The sequence below is a fragment of the Mauremys reevesii genome, linkage group 25 (genome assembly GCF_016161935.1).
Source record: "Mauremys reevesii isolate NIE-2019 linkage group 25, ASM1616193v1, whole genome shotgun sequence".
Lineage (NCBI taxonomy): Eukaryota > Metazoa > Chordata > Testudines > Geoemydidae > Mauremys > Mauremys reevesii.
Window position 1 is genome coordinate 11,437,487 of NC_052647.1, and position 19,814 is coordinate 11,457,300.

Here is a 19,814-nt window from a genome sequence, read left to right on the forward strand (position 1 = left end):
CAGGCGTGTTAGGGTCACACCTGCTGCTGCGTCTTGTTAAGTGAAACTTGCTCTGCCTCTTCTGGAGTCCTCCTTCTCTGCAAAGGGTTGTGGGATTTCGGGGGGCATAGCAAGAAAGCACAGGGGTCTGTTGGTTCCTAGATTAAGAACTGCTGATCCAAGGCATTAGGCAGGGGGCTGAGGGAGACTCCAGTTTTGTTAAGCCGACGTGTATTGCTGTAGTGTGTGGTGGCAGGAATGCCGTCCCGATGGCAGTGTACTGGGTGGATTGTAAAGGAGAAAGGATAACTTGGGAGACAGGACTCAGGGGTTCTGTTTCCCCACTGAGTGAGCTTCCCTTTTCCGTCTCAGTGGCTCCATCTGTAATTGTGAATGAGAATACTTCTTCCACGGGAGGCCGTGTCTGCGTGTTTGAAGTGCTGCAGATCCTTGGCTGGAAGGCGCCAGAGGAGGGCAGATTGTAGTAACTTTCTCTCTCGTGTGTTTTTGTCCCAGATGTGTTTGAATTACTCCAAGCAGTTCACTCACCTAGGGAATATCGCCGAAACAACCAAGTAAGTGTCAGCGGGAGTGCTTTCTTTCCCCCTTTCCCTCAGGCTCCTTTCCTTGTGTTGGTTGTACACACCATGACGCTGCTGCAGAATTGCCTAGGGTGTCCTTCCTGGTTGCTTCTATCAGGGAAGTCGTTCATTTCCTTTCCGAAATGTGGCTGTGTTGGGGGCTCTGCTGGATGTTCTGCCTTTCAGATTAGATGCTAAGCAGAGGTCCTGACTGCTCATGGGTTAACGATCCTATGGCATTTTTCCCAGCGCCAGTGTCCTCGCTAAATTCCAGCATAGGTAATTCCATACTGCCTGCCTAAAATTCCTGGCACACAGGACACCTCATTGTGCAGTGTTGTTTAACAGCACACATCAGCTGCTGTTCTCTACTCCAGAGGTAGCTACATTTCAGTGGTGGGCGAAATACTTAAAAGCATTGCAACTTCTGGAGCATTTGGATGAAGGGTGCTATATTAAATATAGAAAGTGTTTGTAGTGATCATATTAAACTGGTGACCCCATGTCTCCAGTTTCTCTCTCCATCCTAGAAGGTGCTTTCGCTAAATTCAATAATCTATCTTCCACTCCCCAACCTGAGTCAAAGCTAAGACTGCGAATTAAGATTGTCTTGGCCCAAATGGGTCCAGTTTGCTCCACATCTGTTGGACGTAGGCTCGTGGTGTGAATTTGTGAGACAGGAACTGGTTCAGTGGGTCAGGCACACAGAGATGCCTTCAGCAAGGACAGAGGCCAACAATACCAGATATTTATGCGATGTGCACAATATATGTTACAAAATAAAACAATTGGGGTATTTTTTAGTGTCACTCATGGGAAGTTTTCAGGCTACAGTTCAGAGTTTAATAAATAGAAGGAGAGAGAAATTGTGGGTATGTCCACACTGCGATCCTGAGGTGTGATTGCAGCTCTCCATGCATACCCAAGGTACCTTTGACCCTGGGTATGTACTCTGACAACGAGCCCATGTAACCACCTGTGCTACTGTGGCTAAACTGCTGCTGTTCTAGCTAGGCATACAGGAGCTGCAGTCAAGCCTCCTGATTGTAGTGGAGACATACCCAAAGCCACAGACAAGAGGGGGAATGTGATAGGCCATCTCCTGCAATCTGTAGTGAGATGGGGAGTGGACAATGCAGGAATGCTCTTCCAGACAGCAGGAGCTGCAGGCGTGAAGGTTCTTGCACTGGTCTGAGAGCAGAGTGCAGAATAACAGGTAAGCTACAAAAGAGTAAACTCCTGGCTCATTTTAGCCCTTCCCTCTGCAGGTTTGAGAAGATGGCAGAGGATTGCAAGAAGAACATGGTAATCTTAAAGCAAGCCCATGCCAAAGGCTTCCCATTGCCCAAGTACCACTATGAGCAGAGGACCTTCAGTGTGGTCAAGTAGGTTAATTTGCTGCCAGTTGCTTCCTGCTCCTTTCATTCCAGCCATGCTATCCCTCATTGCAGGGTGGGAGAAGGTAACCAAGACCTCGCCGGTGCTGATATGTCTGGCCCTCCACTGGGGCAGCTTCCCGTGGCCTCGCTTTCGGGGGAGCTCTTCTATACACTGGAGTGTACATATTGACTCTGCCTCCCAATCGGTGTGGAGTCCTCCCTCCCACTCTAGTCTCAGGAACTGAATAATTGGTTTGAGTTCTTTCATGATCCGGTGTGTGCATGAGGTGGAGATGGGGGCCCACAGCAGGTGGAGTGGATAGGGCTGTTGTATGTTTCACCCCTGGCTAGCCCTGTGTGCCGTCTTGGTGCCATACTCCATAGTCAATTAAACACAATATTTGTTTTATCCATCGATCCAGCCCACTCTGTCCCTGTTTCCCCATCACCAAAATGGGGATAAGACGTTGCAATTCTTGGATGGAAGGTGGTAGAAGTGCAGTGTTTCATCATTTCTATGGAAAGGTTGTCCTGGCAGATATATTTTTACTGGTATAGTTGAGACATACCTGTGTTGGTCCGCTGTATGCAAGAGCAGGAAGTGTCGACCTACAGCACCTGCAGGGGGCACTGCAGAGCATGCCAACCCCCCCGCCCGTCCCTGTCCCCCGTCCCCAAGTCACTACTTGGCTGGCTGGAGGAGGTAGGAATTATTTCATGTTTAACCTTCTTTCTGCCTTATTCTTGAAGGATCTTTCCTGAGCTGAACAGCAACGATATGGTTCTTACTATAGTGAAAGGGATCAACCTCCCAGCTCCTCCAGGTAAAACAGCAGTTGGCTCTTATTAGCAAAGGAGGGGTGAAGGGGATGTGTCTCATTACCGCTATGCGAAATAACCCTAAGCAGAGGTGCTGAGTGGTGGTTTCGCTCTGCAGTGGGAATAATCTGTTCTGCTAATGCGCTGACCGATTGGAGCAGGTGAAGAGCCCCAGGCACTGGGACTGCTGCCGAGTGGGGGTGGCCTAGGTGCAGTGGGAGCATGGCACTTTGTCTGACGACATTGTGGGTGGGGCGGGATGTTGCTACAGTGTCTGCTCCAGCTCTTGGACTCCCACGCAAAGTGCCCATTTTCAGCTGCTTTTTAATTACCTTTTGGTAAAATGCCCCAGAGACTGTTGGTCAGAGCACCAGCAATTATCACTGGTGCTTTTCCCTGCTCTTCTCGGATGGGATCCCCTTGTGGACTGGTAGGTGCATCAAAAATTGTGTTATGCAGAGCTGTCCCAATAAGGAGAAGAACCCCACTGGGGGTGGGGCTCGGATGATTAGAATATGGAAATAAAAGTCAGGAAAAATGAGTTCCATTCCAATCTCTGCCACTGATCGTGTGACCTTGGGCAAGTCATTTAGCCTCTGTGCCTCAATTTCCCCATGTGTAAAATAGGGATAATACCACCTAGCTCTTGGGGAAGGGGACTGAGAGACTTAACTTATTAATTGTTTGCAGTGTTGTTGTGGCCGTGTGGGTTCCAGGATATTCAACAGAAAAGGCAGGTAAGGCGTTACCATTTATTGGACTAATTTCCGTTGGTGAGAGAGACAAGCTTTCGCGCTTACAGAGCACTCTTGTCTGTGTAGCTGAAAAGCTTGTTTCTTTCACCAGCAGAAGTTGGTTCAATAAAAGATATTATCTCACCCACTTTGTCTCTGTAATTTATTAATGTTTGTCGTAGACTTTGAGATCCTGGAATGAAAATTGCTATGGAAATGCAAAGTTACGATTTATGAGGAACTTAAGTGCTGTAGAAGATTTACTGTCTCCATAGTCCCCATATTTTCAGCTTCAGTTGAAAATAACCCTCCCCTGCAGCAACTATCTCTATTCGTCTAGGTACTTACCTAGTACTAGGTGCTCATGTAGGTACTACTCCATCACCCTAATACCTGAGTGTCTCTCAGATGTTTATGATCACAACACCCTTGGAGGTAGATCGGTATTTCTATCCCCATTTTACAGAGGGGGAACTGAGGCACCCAGAGGTTGTGACTTGCACAAGGTTGCACGGGGAGTCTGTGGCAGAGCCACACACTGAAGCCATTTCTCCTGAGGCCCAGTCCTTACCCTGAGCCAACGCTCTTCAGCAGGATTAACGTGTAGTGAAATGTATCCAGTCGTTAGCAGAGGAGGAACAAAGTGGGACATGGGACGCTAGGAGGGTATCAGACAAAAATAACACCAAAATACGATCAAATAGCAAGAGCTGGGCAGGAGGTGGATGGTGGTAACTGTGAATGTGTGGGGAGAACTGAGCAGAACGTGAGAATGCACAGATCTAGGATGGATTATAGATCCTCTCAGAGTGAAAGTGTTCAAGCTGGTTGGGAAATGGGTTTTTTCCTCCAATGGAAAATTTATTTTTTATGGGAAAATTTGAAAACTACAAACTTTCTATTAGGAAATGCTGCCTTATGGGAGTTGTAGTTTGGGTACCTTGTGCTCCCATTCTCCTACAGACTGGGCTGCCTGGTTCATGTGCATCTGCCATGATGCACCCGCTCCCCGGCTGAAGAGGGGAGTCAGTACATCCTGGGAGTCCCTGACTATAGTGCATCATGGAAGATGTAGTCCAGCCAGGGAGCTCGGCTAGTAGAGGACAGTGGGGACATGAGACAGTGGAACTACAGCTCCCATGTGGCAACGTGGCAGATTATCAAAATAGAAATTCTTTGGTTTGGGGTTTTTTTGCAGAAAAGCCAAAACTTTCTGTGGAAATTGGATACTTCTTGTGAAAAATATCGTTGAATCGAAAACTCGCTTTTCCATCACAGAAGAGTTTTGACAGTTTTCAGCCAGTCCTAGAAAAAGGATTTGTCTTCAGCGTAGGCCGGAACCTTCTGTCTTAAACAACCATTTCAACTATCCCAGACGTCTCCAGTACAAATTAATCTGCCCAAATTAAGAGTTAAAAAGCTCTCTTCTCCCGGTAGATAGCTTCAGGGGGGATTGCTCTCTCCCAGCGACCCTAGCAGAGTCCTTGGCTTTTTATCTCATGTGTTGCATATTAGGGTTTCTCCTTTAAGCTATAAACTGGGTGGGTTTTTTGTATTTTAAGGTGTGACTCCCAATGACCTGGATGCCTTCGTACGCTTCGAGTTTCCCTACCCCAACGCGGTGAGTTATGAATGCTGCTCGGCGACATTCCCAGGCTTCAGTTGGGAAGGCTCAGTTCTCACCCTCCCTTGTGTCTTGTGTTGTAGGAGGAAGCTCAAAAAGATAAGACCAACGTGATCAAAAACACAGATTCGCCCGGTAGGTTCCCATCTAGAGTTATGGATGCATTTGTGTTGGGAGGAGGGTTCCCTTGCGTTAGCCTTTCATTTCTGAAGACTAGAGTGCTGGCCTTAAGGTGATCTGCATGTGGAATGAGCCCAGGTGACAAAACACCCCATATGTAATCGGGCAGTCTCTGCTCAAGAGAGTTGCAGAGCAGGAATAGAAATGGATGGGACAGGTCAAGACTGATTCTGCAATGAAGCACTTAGATACTGCAGGGATCCTGGATGAACAGCGTTGCAGGTGCACGTCAGTCTTCTATCTGGGGACTTGGGACTAGGAGAGCAGAGGGGAGCAGGTCAGGATTGAGGGACAGTCGCTAAACTGTGTGTGAGGAGCTCACGGGCTGGAAAAGTGGAGAGCCAGCAGGTTGAGACTGAGAGGCACCAGCAGGGCTGTGTGCGTGGGGAGCCCAGGACTGGTGTATTAGGGTGGGGTGGGTGGTTGGTAAAGGGACAAGATTTCACTATGGCGGCAAGATTTCACTATGGGCAAGGACCACACAGTCTATGCCCCCTCGGTGCATTGCTGGGTCTGTTTTTAGTTCCTCTCCTGTCAGCATCACAATTTCCTCTTGCCTGACCTGGAAACTCGTTCTGTGAAATACGTTCTGCTTGAGGTTGAAAGACCGAGATGCTGTAAGCTCCGGTGACACGCCAGCTGGTGCCTCGAGGTCTTTCTTCCCAAGATTCTGAGAGGTGATGGCTGTAGTGGCTAAAGCAGGGGACGGGGAACCAGGACTCCTGGGTTCTGTTCCCAGCTCTGCTGCTGATTCTGTGATACCTGGGGGGCAGATCACTTCACCACACCGTTTCCTTTTCTCCAGCTATAAAATGGAGCAGGCGGCGGGGGTTGTATTGAGGCATAACGAACTGCAAAGTGCACTGAGATCCCAAGGCGAAAATCATTGCAGCTGCGCAAAGCGTTTCCTGCTAATCCTATTCCTGGCCTCATGTCTTGCCCAGGGATGCAGTTGATGGCTCCTTCCTTGGTGTGTAATCCTCATGCTAATACCATGATTTGTTGCTGTTCCCTTGCCAGAATTCAAAGAGCAGTTCAAGCTGTATATTAATCGGGGCCACCGAGGGCTCAAGAGAGTCTTTCAGACCAAAGGCCTCAAGTTTGAGGTTGTCCACAAAGGGTGAGTGAGATGCGAGGCTGGGGGCACTGGAGGGCAGGTTTAAATGTCATCTGCAGAAGCTAGAGGGAACCTTCCTTGTGACACTCTTGATATGTCCTGGGGTGGAAAACTCATGAATATTGGGGGCAGGCAGAAGGGCCGGTGCAGCGTTCAAAGGTGAAATAAACAACGGCTGTTGGGCGTCACTGCTTATTAACAGCTTCACTGCTGCCGACAGTTGGTCTGCTGCTGAAATCAAAACCTGCAATCCTGTGAGATGGACCAAGTGTGCACATCTCTGTGTCCCCGGAGTGCTGGTCAGCAGGTTATTGTCACCCTGTGTGGCAAAGGAATAGCGCCTCCTCTCTGCCCTGCTGGTAAGCGCTCTGTGCTGCCAGGCAGAGAGCTGGGCTCCTTCCCTGCCTGTGTCCCGCCCCTGTGTTGGGAGCATCGCAGAGGTAGCCTGCTTGGGGAGGAGAACAGTTTGTCACACTGGGTATGTCTTCGCTGCAAGTGCATACCTGTGTGGGAGCTGCGTACTCAAGTGATTAGCCCAGGCTGAAGCCTGTGCCACCGCGTTTTCACTGGCGCTGTTATCCGTGCTAGCTAAATTAAAGCTAGCACTTGGCTGTGCCCGTGTGTGCGACCAGGTGTCCTGATTTTATAGGGACAGTCCCGATTTTCGGGTCTTTTTCTTACATAGGCTCCTGTTACCCCCCACCTCCGTCCTGATTTTTCACACTTGCTGTCTGGTCACACCTCCCCTTGCACTGTAGCGTAACGGTGCCCCCACTAGGCCGCTTAAGAAGCAGCAGTGAATGTGTGTCCCTCCTTAGCTGGAAGGATAGTGGTCATGGTCGGGGAGAGGGTTTGCTGGGTTACCAGGGCTCTGACAAGGGAGATGGGGAGAGGACTTGTGAGTAGAGGGTTGTGAGAGTCTAGGAGACAGAGAGGCTGCATGAAGCATTGACACTGGTGCATAGGAAACTGTCCTGGGAGACGGAGGTTTGGGACTGAGCTGAGAGGAGCAGCAGCTACCAGAGGAGGAATATTTTGTCTTCTGTAGTTAGGCCACTGGTCTGTAATGTGCTGCACCTCCAGAGCACAGCTGGCCCTTAGGAGGCTAGGGACAGAACCTTCCCCAAAAGCTGAAACCCTCCCGTTAACGTGTTCGATCTGTGGGATCGGTCGCTGCTGGGATCGGTCATTGTGGGAATGGGGGTTGGAGCGGCAGGGTTCTGCCCACTAGTCACTTCTGAGAATTGGATTCCCACTTTGGGGACGTTCCAGGAACAAACAGGTCTTTGCGGGAGCTGGGATTGGATGCACTGGGCTGAGGGACTGATAAGGACTTCAATTTTATGTTGCCATATCCCTTTCTCCCCACACACACACAATCTCCCAGGGGGCTGTTCAAGACAGACCGCGTTGTGGGCACAGCACAGCTGAAACTGGAGGCCCTGGAGACAATGTGTGAGCTTCGGGAGATTGTCGAGGTAGGAAACAGTGGAGAGTTCCCCCTCCTCCCTCTAAGCGGCACCTGTGTGCACCTGCCTATAAATCCTGCCCTCTTATCCTTCAGAGTCTCAGTCCCAGAGCTTCCTCCCGGCCCGAGCAGCTGAGGCTAGAAAGGAGCAAACAGCAGAGCAGGGGCAGGGGCTGGATGTTATTACCAGCTGCTCTGAACTCTCTGGTCAGTGTCGGGCTGGTTCTGTTACTGGGGACTCCAGCCATTTCCAGTTGCAGTCAACACCTCTCGGAAATGCCTCCCTGCTGTACAGTGGGTAGGGAGTGCACTGCTATAGGAGCAAAGGCAGACACTGTGTCCGGATGGTTATATTTTAATGGGCCGGATAATTGACCAGTAATACAGATAATTCTGCTAAAATGAGGATAATCCAATCTCATGCTTCCCGGCAGGTGGCTGCAGGGTCAGGAAGGAATTCCAGTCCCCTTCGGTGTGCAGTATTTCACTGTTGGCCCAGGTGCCAATTATGGGCTTGAGCCTGTCTCTGAAGACTCTGCTGGAGAGAGGATACTGGGCTAGATGGACCAGCGGTCTGCTCCAGGGAGGCAGGATGCTAGACTAGATATGTCCGGAGATGGGATATTGGACTAGACACCATTGTTTCATTTTGCTTTGGCCTCTTCTTGGTTTTTCACTGTGTTTCCCCTACACCCACGTCTGCTCCATTCTTTTCCATGCCTAGCTACTGGATGGCCGCCGGCCCACAGGGGGGAAGTTGGAGGTGATTGTGCGGCTAAGGGAGCCTCTGAGTTCTCAGCAGCTGGAGACAAGAACAGAGAAATGGCTGGTGATTGACCCTCTGACCATGCCGGCGGTAAGGGCAGCTGTCTTGATGGGGCTCTGGGTTCCCTGTGACCTAGGCAGGATGGTTCTAGGACTGACTGGGAAAGTGAGTCAGATCTGGCTCTGCAGAGACTTTGCCTTAGCCCCAGGCCACTGGCATTGGGCTGCCAGTCAGAGGAGGCGGCGGGCTCCATCGGGGGGGTTGGCGTGAGGGAGGGAATGTAAGTCGTTCCCCAACAGAGCGATCACATCTCCCCTTCGCCTGCAAAGCTTCCTACGCACCGGGGTCTGAAAAGCTGGGACTCGACCTAAAAGAAAAATTGCCTGAGGAGCAGCATGCAGCGGGTCTGCCTTGGGTCGTCCCTGTGAGCTGTGGTGATGCCCCCGGGGATTTTGCTTTAAAAGGCCCTTTCCCCTTCCAATAGAGAGGCAGCCCAGCCCGGTGTGCAGGGCTCTGTACTGGGGAGAGTCTCTTCCCAGCTGTGCCATTAACTTGTGTGAGGCTGGACAAGTCATTTCCCAGTCGGTATAGTGGGGTCATGATCCTGCCCTGGCCCCTTGTAGAGCACCCGGAGATCCGGGGATGAAAAGGCATCGCACTGCTAGGACTTATTTTGAAAGCTTCTGCCTCTTCTTTCAGGTTGCTCTCCCCAAACCAAAACCAACCGTCGGTCCAGTAAGGGACGTGGGCAACAGGTACGTCCCCCTAGCGTTGGCTTAGCTTAGTTGTGCGGCTTAGGGTTTTGTCTGTGCTCTGAGGAAACTGTGAGGATTTGTCTGCGTAAGGATCCTTCCCCGCTCCCATTCTGTCGGGGCTACGGGGGCGGGATTCCTGCTGGACGTTTTGCATCCCTGGTGAGCTGCTGCTTCTGTAGCTTTGGATGATGAGACGTGGGCATAAGCAAACTACCCTCAGCTGGCAGTGCTGATATTGTAGACTGTAAACTCCAGGATAATAATAATAATAAATTATTTGCCCTTCTCTAGGACCTTCTGTCCACTCACAGAATCTCCCTGCACTTCACAATGTCTTCTCTGGGATGTAGGTCAGAATTATCCCCATTGTACAGGTGGGAAAACTAAGGCCCAGAGAGGGGGAAGTGAGTGGTTACGAGTGGTGCCAGAGTAGGGAACAGAACCCAGATTATTATTCAGTCACTAATTATCCCTTCCCTGCCTGGTGCTCTAACAAGCTGCATTATTGCGCCGTACGGTAGCTGCTCATGGTAACGCCCTATGCCAGTCATCAGTTATTTTGTAACTGGGGTGGGGGGATGCTTTTGTTAGAGCAAGGAACTGAGCTCATTCACAGCTCTGCCACTAACTCACTGTGTGACCCTGGGCAAGTCACTTTGCTGCCCCATGCCTCAGTTTCCCCAGCTCTAAAGTGGAAAGAACGCTTGCCTTCCTTGAGCGCTCCTAGATCTATGGATGAGCAGTGGTGTAGAAGTGCAAAGCTGTGCTCATCTGCGGCTGATTTTCCATTTGCTCCAGTGGAGAAAGCAACTCCCTCCATCCTGCTGGACAGACCCAACTTCCTGGGTGGGGTGAGGAAAGTTCAGTAAAACAGCAGCACCCACGGAGAGACTTGCCACCGTAGTCTGGACAGCAAAACAGAACATTTGTGTAGCTGTCTAATGCATGGGGTTGCGGCCACTCTGCCCTTCCCATCTTCGTGTGCGGAATGGGGGATCCTGGCTAGATGCTGGGTACGTGGGGAGGGGATCCTGGCAGTGCTGGCTGAGAAGCACTTTGAGAGGCAGTGTGCTGTGCGTAGATACCTTCGGCTGTATGGCCCGTGCCCGGCGAGTCCTGGCAGGTTCTCTGAATGGGGTGAGCGAGTCTGTGCAGGCCCTGCTGAGATCAGGGCGCAGCCTCTGTCTGCCAGTCGCTGTTTATGGTCTCTTGTCTCTGTCTTTAATTTCCTTTCAGAACGTCCATCTGCTCAGTGCTCTAGCAAGGCCGGCTCTGACTGGACCCTCCTCGTCCTCTCGGGCCCTGGAAGTTCTTACGTGGAACGCCTGTCGCTCCTGCCGGCCCTGGAAGAGCAATAGCGTAGAGTGACTAGTGCATTTAGAGCCCCTGGTATTCCAGGAGCCTCCTGCTTCAGTGTAATCCAGGGATACTCTCCCCTTTGCTGGCGTCTTACAGACCCTGCTCCCTACTCCATCCTCCTGCCACCTCTCCCCAGTGGCAGAGGTGAGGTATGCGCCTGCTGAGGGGGCAGAGAAAAGGTATGAGGTGATGTGTGCAGGGCAGCATGGGGGGCTCGAACAGTTCCTCCGGGAGCTAGGGGCAGAGATGGAGGGAGTGGGGGGGGGGGGGCAATGGGTTTTCTCAGCCCCAGGCTGGAGGCAGGGAGGGAGAAGGAGGAGGCTCAGAGGGGACAGAGAAGTGGTGAAGAACAGAGGCTCGAGGAGGAGGAAGGCCAAGCAGATACTCAGGAGGAGCAAGGAATTGAGTAGGACTCGGAGCTGGAGAGAATAAAAGGAAAAGGAGCTGGGGGCAGGGGGGGGACAAGCAGGGGCTGGCGAATCCCCTGTAGTCGCAGGAAGGGTCACAGCAGTCTGCTTCCCGGTGATGCATCCTGGGCTTAGGATCTGGCCTGGGGAGAGCAAGTGGACTGCGGGGGAGGGACAGCAGTTCCCTAGCTCCCTTCCCTGCCTGGATCCCTGATTCCCCGTGACGGAGGTCCCGGTTCTGGAAGGTTCTCTCAGCCTGAGTGCAGCAAGCGATGTTCTGAAAGGAAATGGCAAAGATGGGACGTGTATGGGTGGGTGGGTGTGTGTGAGAGAGTGTGAAGAGCTCATGTCTGTGCAGTTTCCCTGAGACAAACTAATCCATCCCCAGCAAAAGGTTTGCCTTAGTTTGTACCAGAGAGGAGTCAGCGAGACTGTTAACTTCAAGGGGAAACTGAGGCACAATGGAGGCAGTGACTTGCTCAAGGCCCTGCAGTGAGTTAGTGACACAGCTGGGAGTAGACCCGAGGAGTCCCAACCCCATGCTCTAATCTCCCTCCCACTTCTGAGAGCCCAGCATCTTTATGCAGCAGGATTTGTGTGACAGGAGGGATCATTTTTCTGCTTCGCCTTCACTCCAGAGACCCTCCACCTCCTCAGGGGTTGTCAGAGTTGGGGCCCTTCCTTTAGTCTGATGAATGTTCCCTCTGTGCATTTGGACCGACCCACTTGGTCCAGGCGTGCAGGCCATGACAGAGGGGCACAGACTCGCCCCAGCAGCCCATCAGTCACTCTGCTGCGTGGCAGGGCTGGGACGTGAGAGGTCGCTAGAGGGGGACAGGTGGGGGGTCTGATGGGAACACGACACTGGGCTCCTGTGTTTCTAGGATGTTTTACGAGCGCCGCTAGACCACAGTGCGCTGAAATGCACCGGGTCCGAGTTAATACCCCCACCAGTCTCCTGAGCTATTGGCTCAAAAGGGTTTTCTGCTCACGTGCGGCGGGTGGCTTCTCTGAAGGCTGCGGTGTTCTCCAGGCTGCATGTGGGCTAGTGACTGGAGCAAGGGACTGGGTCTCTGGACTCCTAGGCTGTAGTCACGGCTTTGGAACGGGAGTGGAGTCTAGTGGTTTGAGCTGGGGGGGTCTGGGGTTGGGAATCAGGATGCCTGAGTTGTAATCCTGGCTGTGGCAGTGGACAGTTCACTTCCCCTCTCTCTGCCTGAGCTCTGGTCCCCCAGTCTGATACAACGTGACCGTACTTGACCCACCCCTCCCTGTTCCTTTCAACGCCACGTAGCGCACCCAAGTGCCTGTCTGAGGACAGTGCTGCCTCTGCACCCCTCCCACCTCCACCAGCGCGACATCTAGCCAGGCAAAGCCATTGACCTGGGAGCTGGAGCGACTGGCAGGTGTCAGGGGAGCTCATTTCTAGGCAGCGGGAGTGGGTTCAGCTCTCAGGAGCATGCTTGCTATCCCTCCGAGGGGCTGATGCCTGCTTCGGAGTAGCAGCTCTGGGGTGAAATGGGGCATTCTGGCAGGGCAAAGCTTCCCCAGGCCATGAGGATCTCGGTAGGGTCAACCCTGGGATCTCTCCTGCACTGGCGTGGTCTCGATTCCTATGGCGTCTCTCCTCTCTGTGGAGTCAGAGCGAGGGGACATTCTACCCACCTCCAGGGGATGGAATCCTGCCCCTTTCTTGGGTTTAACCAAAGCTAATGTTTCTCTTCCCCCAGCAAACCCATTCACACTCTGCACAGCTTGAATGTTTTAGCCTTTGACAAGGAGAAGCTGGAAAAGAAGGTGAGTGAAACCCGATGCCCTACCCCTGCCCAGATTCTCTGGCAGCCCCGGCTCAGCGAGGCCTCGAGCAGAACTCTGTGGGGAAGGGGTGGGGGTCTTCTGCAGCCGCTGGTTATGCCATGAGGGATCTGGGTGATGGAGCTAGAAATAGCAACCCGGAGTCCTGACTCCCAGTCGCCTGCCTTGACAAAGCCTGCGCTTCCCATCCGGATGGGGAAGCAGAATGGGCTCTGGCCTCGGGAGGGGGTTGAATCCAAGAGGCTGGCTGAGGCCTATCTCTGTTTAGGAGACTCCCTTTGACTGCAGTGGGCTTCGGATCAGGCCGCAGCACGTTAATGCTGTGGGGCTGCCTCTGCCTGGGAGGCACTGATGGGCCGGGGCATTTCCCTCTAGGGCATCCTGGGGTTCACCTTCCCCATGGAGCACCTGTTCAGACCACACCCCGCCCGGACTGGGCCAGGATTTTCAGATGTGTTGGCTCTGTCTCTCCCTCGCGTAGGCACGGTCTTTGGGGCAGGTCCCTTGTCTCTGCTGGGTGGGTCCTCACCAGCCCTGCTCCCGGTGGGGGTTTCCAGTGAAATGATCTTGAGTTCACGAACCCACCCAGCCCAGTGACCGCCGAGGGGAACCAGCCGCTTACGACTTGCAGGTTCCCTGCTCGGTGGGCTGCAACGGCTCTTCCCGCACAATCGCAAGGGTGCCGGGTTATGGGAGACGTGGTCGCAGGTCATGTCCCCTTCTAGGGGCAATGTGAAAGGGTGAGAGAATACAGGACGGAGTCCTGCCCTGCCGCTGGATGCATCCGCCACTGCCCTGCACAGGAGATCTGGGCATTGGCTTGGAGGGCGGCAGTGTGTGCACTCCCCACGGGAGTGCCTCTCTCTCCGGGTCCTGGCTGCTTTTCCTGAGCTGCTCCCTCCCCAGCCCGCGCTCCCTGCTCCCTGCGCCGATTCCCACACGCAGCTCAGAATGACTTGACGTGTGTCAGGGCTTTGTGGGCTCCTCTGTGTTTGCCTGGGAAGCCAACAGGCCTTCTGGCTTTGCTGGCAGGTGCTGGCGTACAGACAGGCTCACAAGCCGCTTCCCAACGAGCTAGTGGAACAGTTCCAGGACATCACGCAGCGGAGCCAGTGGCTGAAATCCCAGCTGCAGCACGGGGGCCCTGCGTTCAGGAAAGGTCAGTGCAGCCCTGTGATCGGAGCTCGTTTCGGGGGGCGGGGGGGGGGCGGGAGGTGCTGCCCATCGCAGTGCTTGTGAGAGGTGAGGATTTCTGCCCCAGGGTGGGCACAGCCTGGCATCGCAAGCCTCCCCCGGCCTCCGCCCTGGGCTGTGGGTGAGACGGGAAAGGGGCTTGGGGCAAGGGACACGTGTCCCACTAGGACTTGGGCAGAGACCAGCCATTTGTCACGTCTGTGGTAGTTCCTGAGCCTCGTTCCTACAGCACCTTTAAGGACTCCCCCTGCTCTTCTTAGTCCTAATGCCCGTGCCTGGCTGGGCCTGTTTAATCCCCCTCCCTCTCACCGTAGGCACAGGGGTGGTCCCAAGAGCAGAGATTCCCAAACCTCAGAGCGCTGGCTAGTCACCCGTGCTGGGGCTGCCTTGTGTAACTGAGCGATGGCGCTAAAAGCAACTGAAGATAAGGGCTTTCCTAACGCTGCATGACTGTGTGAGCAACCACCGGGAGCGTTCTGCAGTTCGGGAGGGGAGGTGTCCTGGAGAGAATCGCTATTCAGCTGCATTCCCCACCACAGAAAGGTTTGAAGACCCCCGCCCTGCCCATAGAGGCTTGGCTGAATCTAACCTTCCTCCCCCTAGAGTACCTGTCGCAGCTGGAGAGGTTCCTGCAGTTCTACACCGACTCGGCACGGCGTCTCGGGAACGAGGGCAATCGGGTGAGGAAACCACTTACCGTTCTCTTCTCCCTGGCAGGAAGCTGGGGCAGAAGCCAGACGTAGGTTCTGTGATGGTGTGTGGTGGGACAGGGCAGGCGTCTTTGCATGAGCCCTTTCCGCTCGTGATAAGTAACACGGGGCGACTGGAATCTGTGGGACTGGTGTGTAACTTCACATGCTCACTACTGCCTGGTGTGGGGGTGTAGGTTGTGCCAGGCCCATCACCCAGTGCTGCCAAGGTACCTGCTGTACAGCAGCCGAGCTGTCAAACGTGGCATGGTCCCTGCAGCAGCTGCCCTCTGCCCCAGGGGTGTTCGAGGTCCTGATGCTTGTTGTGTTGGTTAACAGGACGCCGCCAAGGAAGCCCTGTACAAGCGGAATCTCGTGGAGAGTGAGGTAAGCGGCCCCTAGCGGCTGAGCAGGGTCAAAGTGCATTCGGCCAGGAGCCCTTGGCTTATTCCAAGGGCAGGGTCAGGTTCCCACATCTCAGCCCTGCACCCCCACTGGCAGGTGGAGGGGAGCTCGTTCTCCATGGCCCATTCCACCCTCGGCCTCTCTGCCATGGAGGGGGCTGACCAGCGATGGAGGTCGATGATGCTTCAGAGACGGTTCACTAGATTTATGGTGGCCCCGAGGCAGTAGATGTTCCCAGTCCTTGAGGCCTGGAAGTCTCAGGGGTCCCGAGTGCAAGCGTTAGCTCCCTCATGCCAACCTGCTGTGGTTCCTGTAGCCCCGCCCACGAGTGACCGTCCCTGCCCTGCCCCACACGGCCTCAGGGGCTGCCACTCCAATGCCCACACATCTCTTTCTCTTCCAGCTTCAGAAGTTCCGCAGATGAAGCCCTTGGTGCTCTGAAGGCCTGGGACAGAATGCACCCCCCCCCACACTGCACTCCTCTTCCCTCCATGATCCCATGGGGGAGAAACGAGACAGACACTAATGGGGGGTGGAGCTCCTTTCTGCCGAGGGGGGAGATGTACTGGAGGGGATGGGAAAGGCCCTGAAATTGACCTTGCATCCTCTGCTAGTGTAGGGCGGGTGCTGTCCTTGTGCCCTCCCCCACCCCACTCTGGTGGTAGGAGCGAGCTCAGGCCCTGACCTCACCCCCCAGAACAGCCCCACCCCGAACCCCGAGGTGCATGATGCCCCACAGGGAGAAGAGCCAGACAATCACGTGACAATCACTCTGCCCCTCTGCTCACCGAGAAGCACAGATGCTGAGTCCAGCCCGCTCCTGGTCCCCGGCTTAGCGGGAGGGCACTTTACTCACTAGGGTTTGTCTACCGGGGCTGGGCCTCCCCTAGGGCAGATACCTGTGGCAAATGGGTGCTGACCACAGGTCCCGCCTCCCTTTGGCAGGCTCAGCCCGGGGCTGCGAGGCCGACAGCAGCGTGCAGGACTCTTCATCTGTGCCGGCCGTTACCTGTGATAGCCCCCGGCCTGTTCTCAGCACCATCTGACGGGGGCCTGGGCTGGATCTGTGGCTCATGCACCCTCTTCTCAGCCACAGGTCCCCGTCCTCGTCCAGGCACGACCCGGTGCAAAGGGAAACCGCCCCGTCCCATCTCCTGCCCTGTGCCTCAGAGCCCGGTGCTAGAATTCTGTGGGCAGGGAGTGGCCGGGAAAACTCCCTGCCTGTCATGGGGCACCGGTGCTGGCTGGAGCAGGGCCAGGCTCGAGTACAGCCATTGTCCCTGCGACCCCCCCCCCTCGGTAAGTGCAATCCGCACTGCTCTTTCGGGCACTGGTTTGTAAGGGGGCTTTGTACTGTGCAGCACCCAGGCCCAGGCAAAGGCTGCGACCTGTGAGCGCTGCTCTGTGCTCCCCCTCCCAAAGGTAGGGAGGCCCCGGGCAGGGGGGCATTTACCCCTCGCTCAGCTAATCCAGTCCCTGGTGCTGTTCCTGGGCACTGCCCCGTCCTCTGCCTGCAGCAGCGGCTCCCGGGGACGGCTCCAGCGCCTGTCTGCGTCACACAGACAAACGGTGCGTGGTGTGACCAATGCACGTCCCCAGACGCCCCCACGCCCTTCCCCAGCCCATATCACCAGAGCTCCTGCTTTGGCAGCAGCTGCTCTTCGCCTGCGTTGTGGGAGGCAGGGGCTGCGTGAGCAGAGATGGGCAGAAAACCCTTTCCCTAGCCCCGAGACACTGTCTGAGCCCCCCCCCCCCCAGCAGCAGGGTGAGAGCTGGGGCGGTATGTGGGGCAGGAAGCTGCTTTAAGGAGTCAGAGCAGGGACGCAGCGAGTGTGAATGTGGCACGGAGGGCTCCAGGCGAAGGGAGGCCGTTCCTGCCAGCTCCTCCAGCCCAGGCCGGGACGATCACAGGGAGCGAAAGGCGCCTGAGTGTGGCTCAGAGCAGCTGCCCCAACGTCCGGAACTGGCTCCCGTGTAAATACCCACTAAGACTTGCGCACCTTCTCCGACCTCGATGACACTAAAGATGCTCCCTCCCCCTCCTCCCCAGCATGGCTCATGGGGACCCTCTCCCCACCCCCGATTTGCACTCTGGTCACGGCTCATCTTGCACGGAGGGGTCCCTGCACCAATGCACTTTGCACGCACCTCTCCCCCAGGGATGGCAGGCCCCAGCTGCTTTGTTCAGGATCCGCAGGGCTCCAGGCAGAGGATGCCTGGGGAGGGTGGTACCCGTTGTGAACTACCACCCCCGTCATGGGCCTGCTGCTTCAAGGAGGCTGTGAAAGCGGGAAGTGGAGAACAGGGCTATTTCTCACTACTTACCTGATCCACCCAGAAGGCTACTGGGCCCGTTTGAGGGCTGTCCAGGATCCCCCTTGCCCTGCACATCCCACTACAACCCAGTCACTTACTGGTAGTGGCCATAGAGGAACCTGCAGCTAAAGCCCCTCTCTGGCCGCTTGTCCCACTCCCATGCCCGTTCCTTGTCCCTTGGACAGAGAGCCGGGCGCGCGCACACACGGGGCTGCCTTTCTCTCTGTGGCAGTAGGGCAGATCTGCAGTTCACCCTACTGCCCGTCTCCCCTGGCGCCTGGCTCCAGTGAACCAGCTGCAGCTTCTCGCTGAAGAGAACATATCCAGCCCTGGCTGGGCTGTGGGACAGGGCTCGGGATACCCTGCCTGGGAATGGTTGATTTCAAAAACCCCATGCTCAGTAGGAGGCTGCAGCCGGGGGCCACTAAAGGTACCCCCAGCTCTGAGCTGCCTAAACAGGAGACTGCAACCCCCCCTGAGCCAGAGGGGAGAGGCAGAGCTATCGTACAAGCAAGCAGCTGCGTGGGGGAGGCGGGGAACTGTCCCCTTCCTCAGAGCTGGTGGGAGTCCCACCTCCCCACAGGCCCAAACACTAGAGGGGCTGAAATCCCTGACTTCAGTGGAGCTGGGATTTCCCCCTGGAGCGCTCTCCCTCCTGCAGTGCCAGCTTGGCTGGGGGCCGGTGGCTCTTCCTTGCGGGCCTGGCACTGAGAGACGCGTGAAACTGCCACTGGCGATGAGCCGGGTGGAGCACTGCTACTTGCTGCCCCCTGCACTGGCAGGAAGTGAGGGGAGCGTTAGGCTGATCCGGATTCTCCCCACCCCTTGCGAGTGACGGCCTGGTTTAAACAGAAACATTCCTTTAATCCCTGTAAATAACCAAATTCAAAGAGCTGCTGCTGGGTGATGGATGAGTTGATCAGCTGTCGAAATGGTCCAATCTCAACTTCCCCGTTTCCCCCCCTACCTTCCTTTTAAACCAAATTTTAACCCTTTCTGTCTCTGGCCCAAGCGAAACGTTGTTTGCGGGTAAATAATGGGTAATTGTCCAAATGTCTATTGATCCTCCTGGTCTGATTCCACAGCCCAGTACTGCAGTGTGTTGCTGGGTCTGTTTTTACGTGCTGTAAGTGCCTGTCTCTGGGGGCGTCTGTCTGCCCGGCCGGAGAATCCGAGAGCGAATGTAAAAGCAGAGATGTGGGAACTGACTGCGTTCGGGTTTTATTTTGTGCTTAGAGAGACCACAAATCTATATAAAGTTTTTAAGACAAATCTTTTTTTCTACCAAAAAAACAAAACCAAACCCAGCTCTACCCTGAACTGAAATCCTGTAACAAATAACAATTAAACCTCTCTGGAACCTCTTCAGTCCTTGTGTTCTCTGCCGGATTCCCCTCATGGCAGCTTCCACCTCCAGGGGAAAGAGAGCAGCTGAAATCAATTGCGCCTCCACCCTTCACTGAACTTACCTAGCCTGGTGTCAGTATGTTCTCTCCAGCACGGGCTGTGGGTCGGTTAGTGGTGCGACTGCCTTGGCTCAAGCTGTGTTCCTAGTAAATTAATGGAATGTACAAGTTCTGTGGAAGCCAGTGTGGGTGAAACGCCCTGGAGATGGGAGTCCCACCCCGTGGGCATCGCTCAGAGCCCACTGCTCTAGTCGTCTCAGCTTCGTTCCCAACAATTATGAATGGGGCTGCCTGCCCCACCCTCCATGAAATGGACCGAGATCTAGTGCGCTCATTGCACACGCGGGCTGCCGAATGCCTGGTCTGAAAGGGGGAGATCTGAGCGCAGCCTGGAGATGGCCCCAGGCGCTGCCTAAGAAGATGCGTCCCCAGTAACACCCTTGCCCTTTTACCGGCTCAAAGTGCTGCGTTCGCTTTGCCCCAGGATGAGTTAGCCCCATTTCAGACACTAAACGCAGGCACAGAGCCAGGTCTATAGGCAGCGTGTACTAATGGGCGAGCAGGTCCTCTAGGCTACCCTGCTTCTCAGCCTAGCTGCAGTCACGCTGTTTTCTCGTGCGAGCCGAGGAGCAGCATGCTGATGGGGGCGTGCTATCGGCGCTGCTCCGCGCAGGTCGACCACTCATTCCATGGCCGCCTCCTGCTGCCAGCTCCTCGTATCGGGCTTAAAACAGCTCAGGGACTTGTAGACGACTTGGTTAGATTCGTGGACCTGGAGGGAAGCTCAAGAGGTTGCCTAGTCCAGACCCCTGCACTGAGGC

The 19,814-nt window shown here is 54.8% G+C and overlaps 1 protein-coding gene across 3 annotated transcripts in view; it reads left to right on the forward strand.

The window, feature by feature from the left end:
* The window catches only part of CC2D1A (coiled-coil and C2 domain containing 1A), a 34,538-nt gene extending 15,587 nt beyond the window's left edge, over window positions 1–18,951 (forward strand). For 2 of the 3 annotated variants that reach the window (XM_039514160.1, XM_039514161.1), the window contains exons 17-30: window positions 496–554; window positions 1,829–1,945; window positions 2,690–2,763; window positions 5,055–5,113; window positions 5,200–5,251; window positions 6,317–6,416; window positions 7,801–7,891; window positions 8,606–8,737; window positions 9,347–9,402; window positions 12,899–12,965; window positions 14,016–14,142; window positions 14,781–14,857; window positions 15,206–15,253; window positions 15,675–18,951. In XM_039514160.1, coding sequence (XP_039370094.1) covers window positions 496–554; window positions 1,829–1,945; window positions 2,690–2,763; window positions 5,055–5,113; window positions 5,200–5,251; window positions 6,317–6,416; window positions 7,801–7,891; window positions 8,606–8,737; window positions 9,347–9,402; window positions 12,899–12,965; window positions 14,016–14,142; window positions 14,781–14,857; window positions 15,206–15,253; window positions 15,675–15,695 — 1,080 coding nt within the window. In that variant the 3' untranslated portion in view covers window positions 15,696–18,951. Of the gene's footprint in view, window positions 1–495; window positions 555–1,828; window positions 1,946–2,689; window positions 2,764–5,054; window positions 5,114–5,199; window positions 5,252–6,316; window positions 6,417–7,800; window positions 7,892–8,605; window positions 8,738–9,346; window positions 9,403–10,638; window positions 10,941–12,898; window positions 12,966–14,015; window positions 14,143–14,780; window positions 14,858–15,205; window positions 15,254–15,674 lie in introns of those variants that run through there. The other variant, XR_005591194.1, reaches the window with a different exon arrangement.
* Window positions 18,952–19,814: the final 863 nt, after the last annotated feature.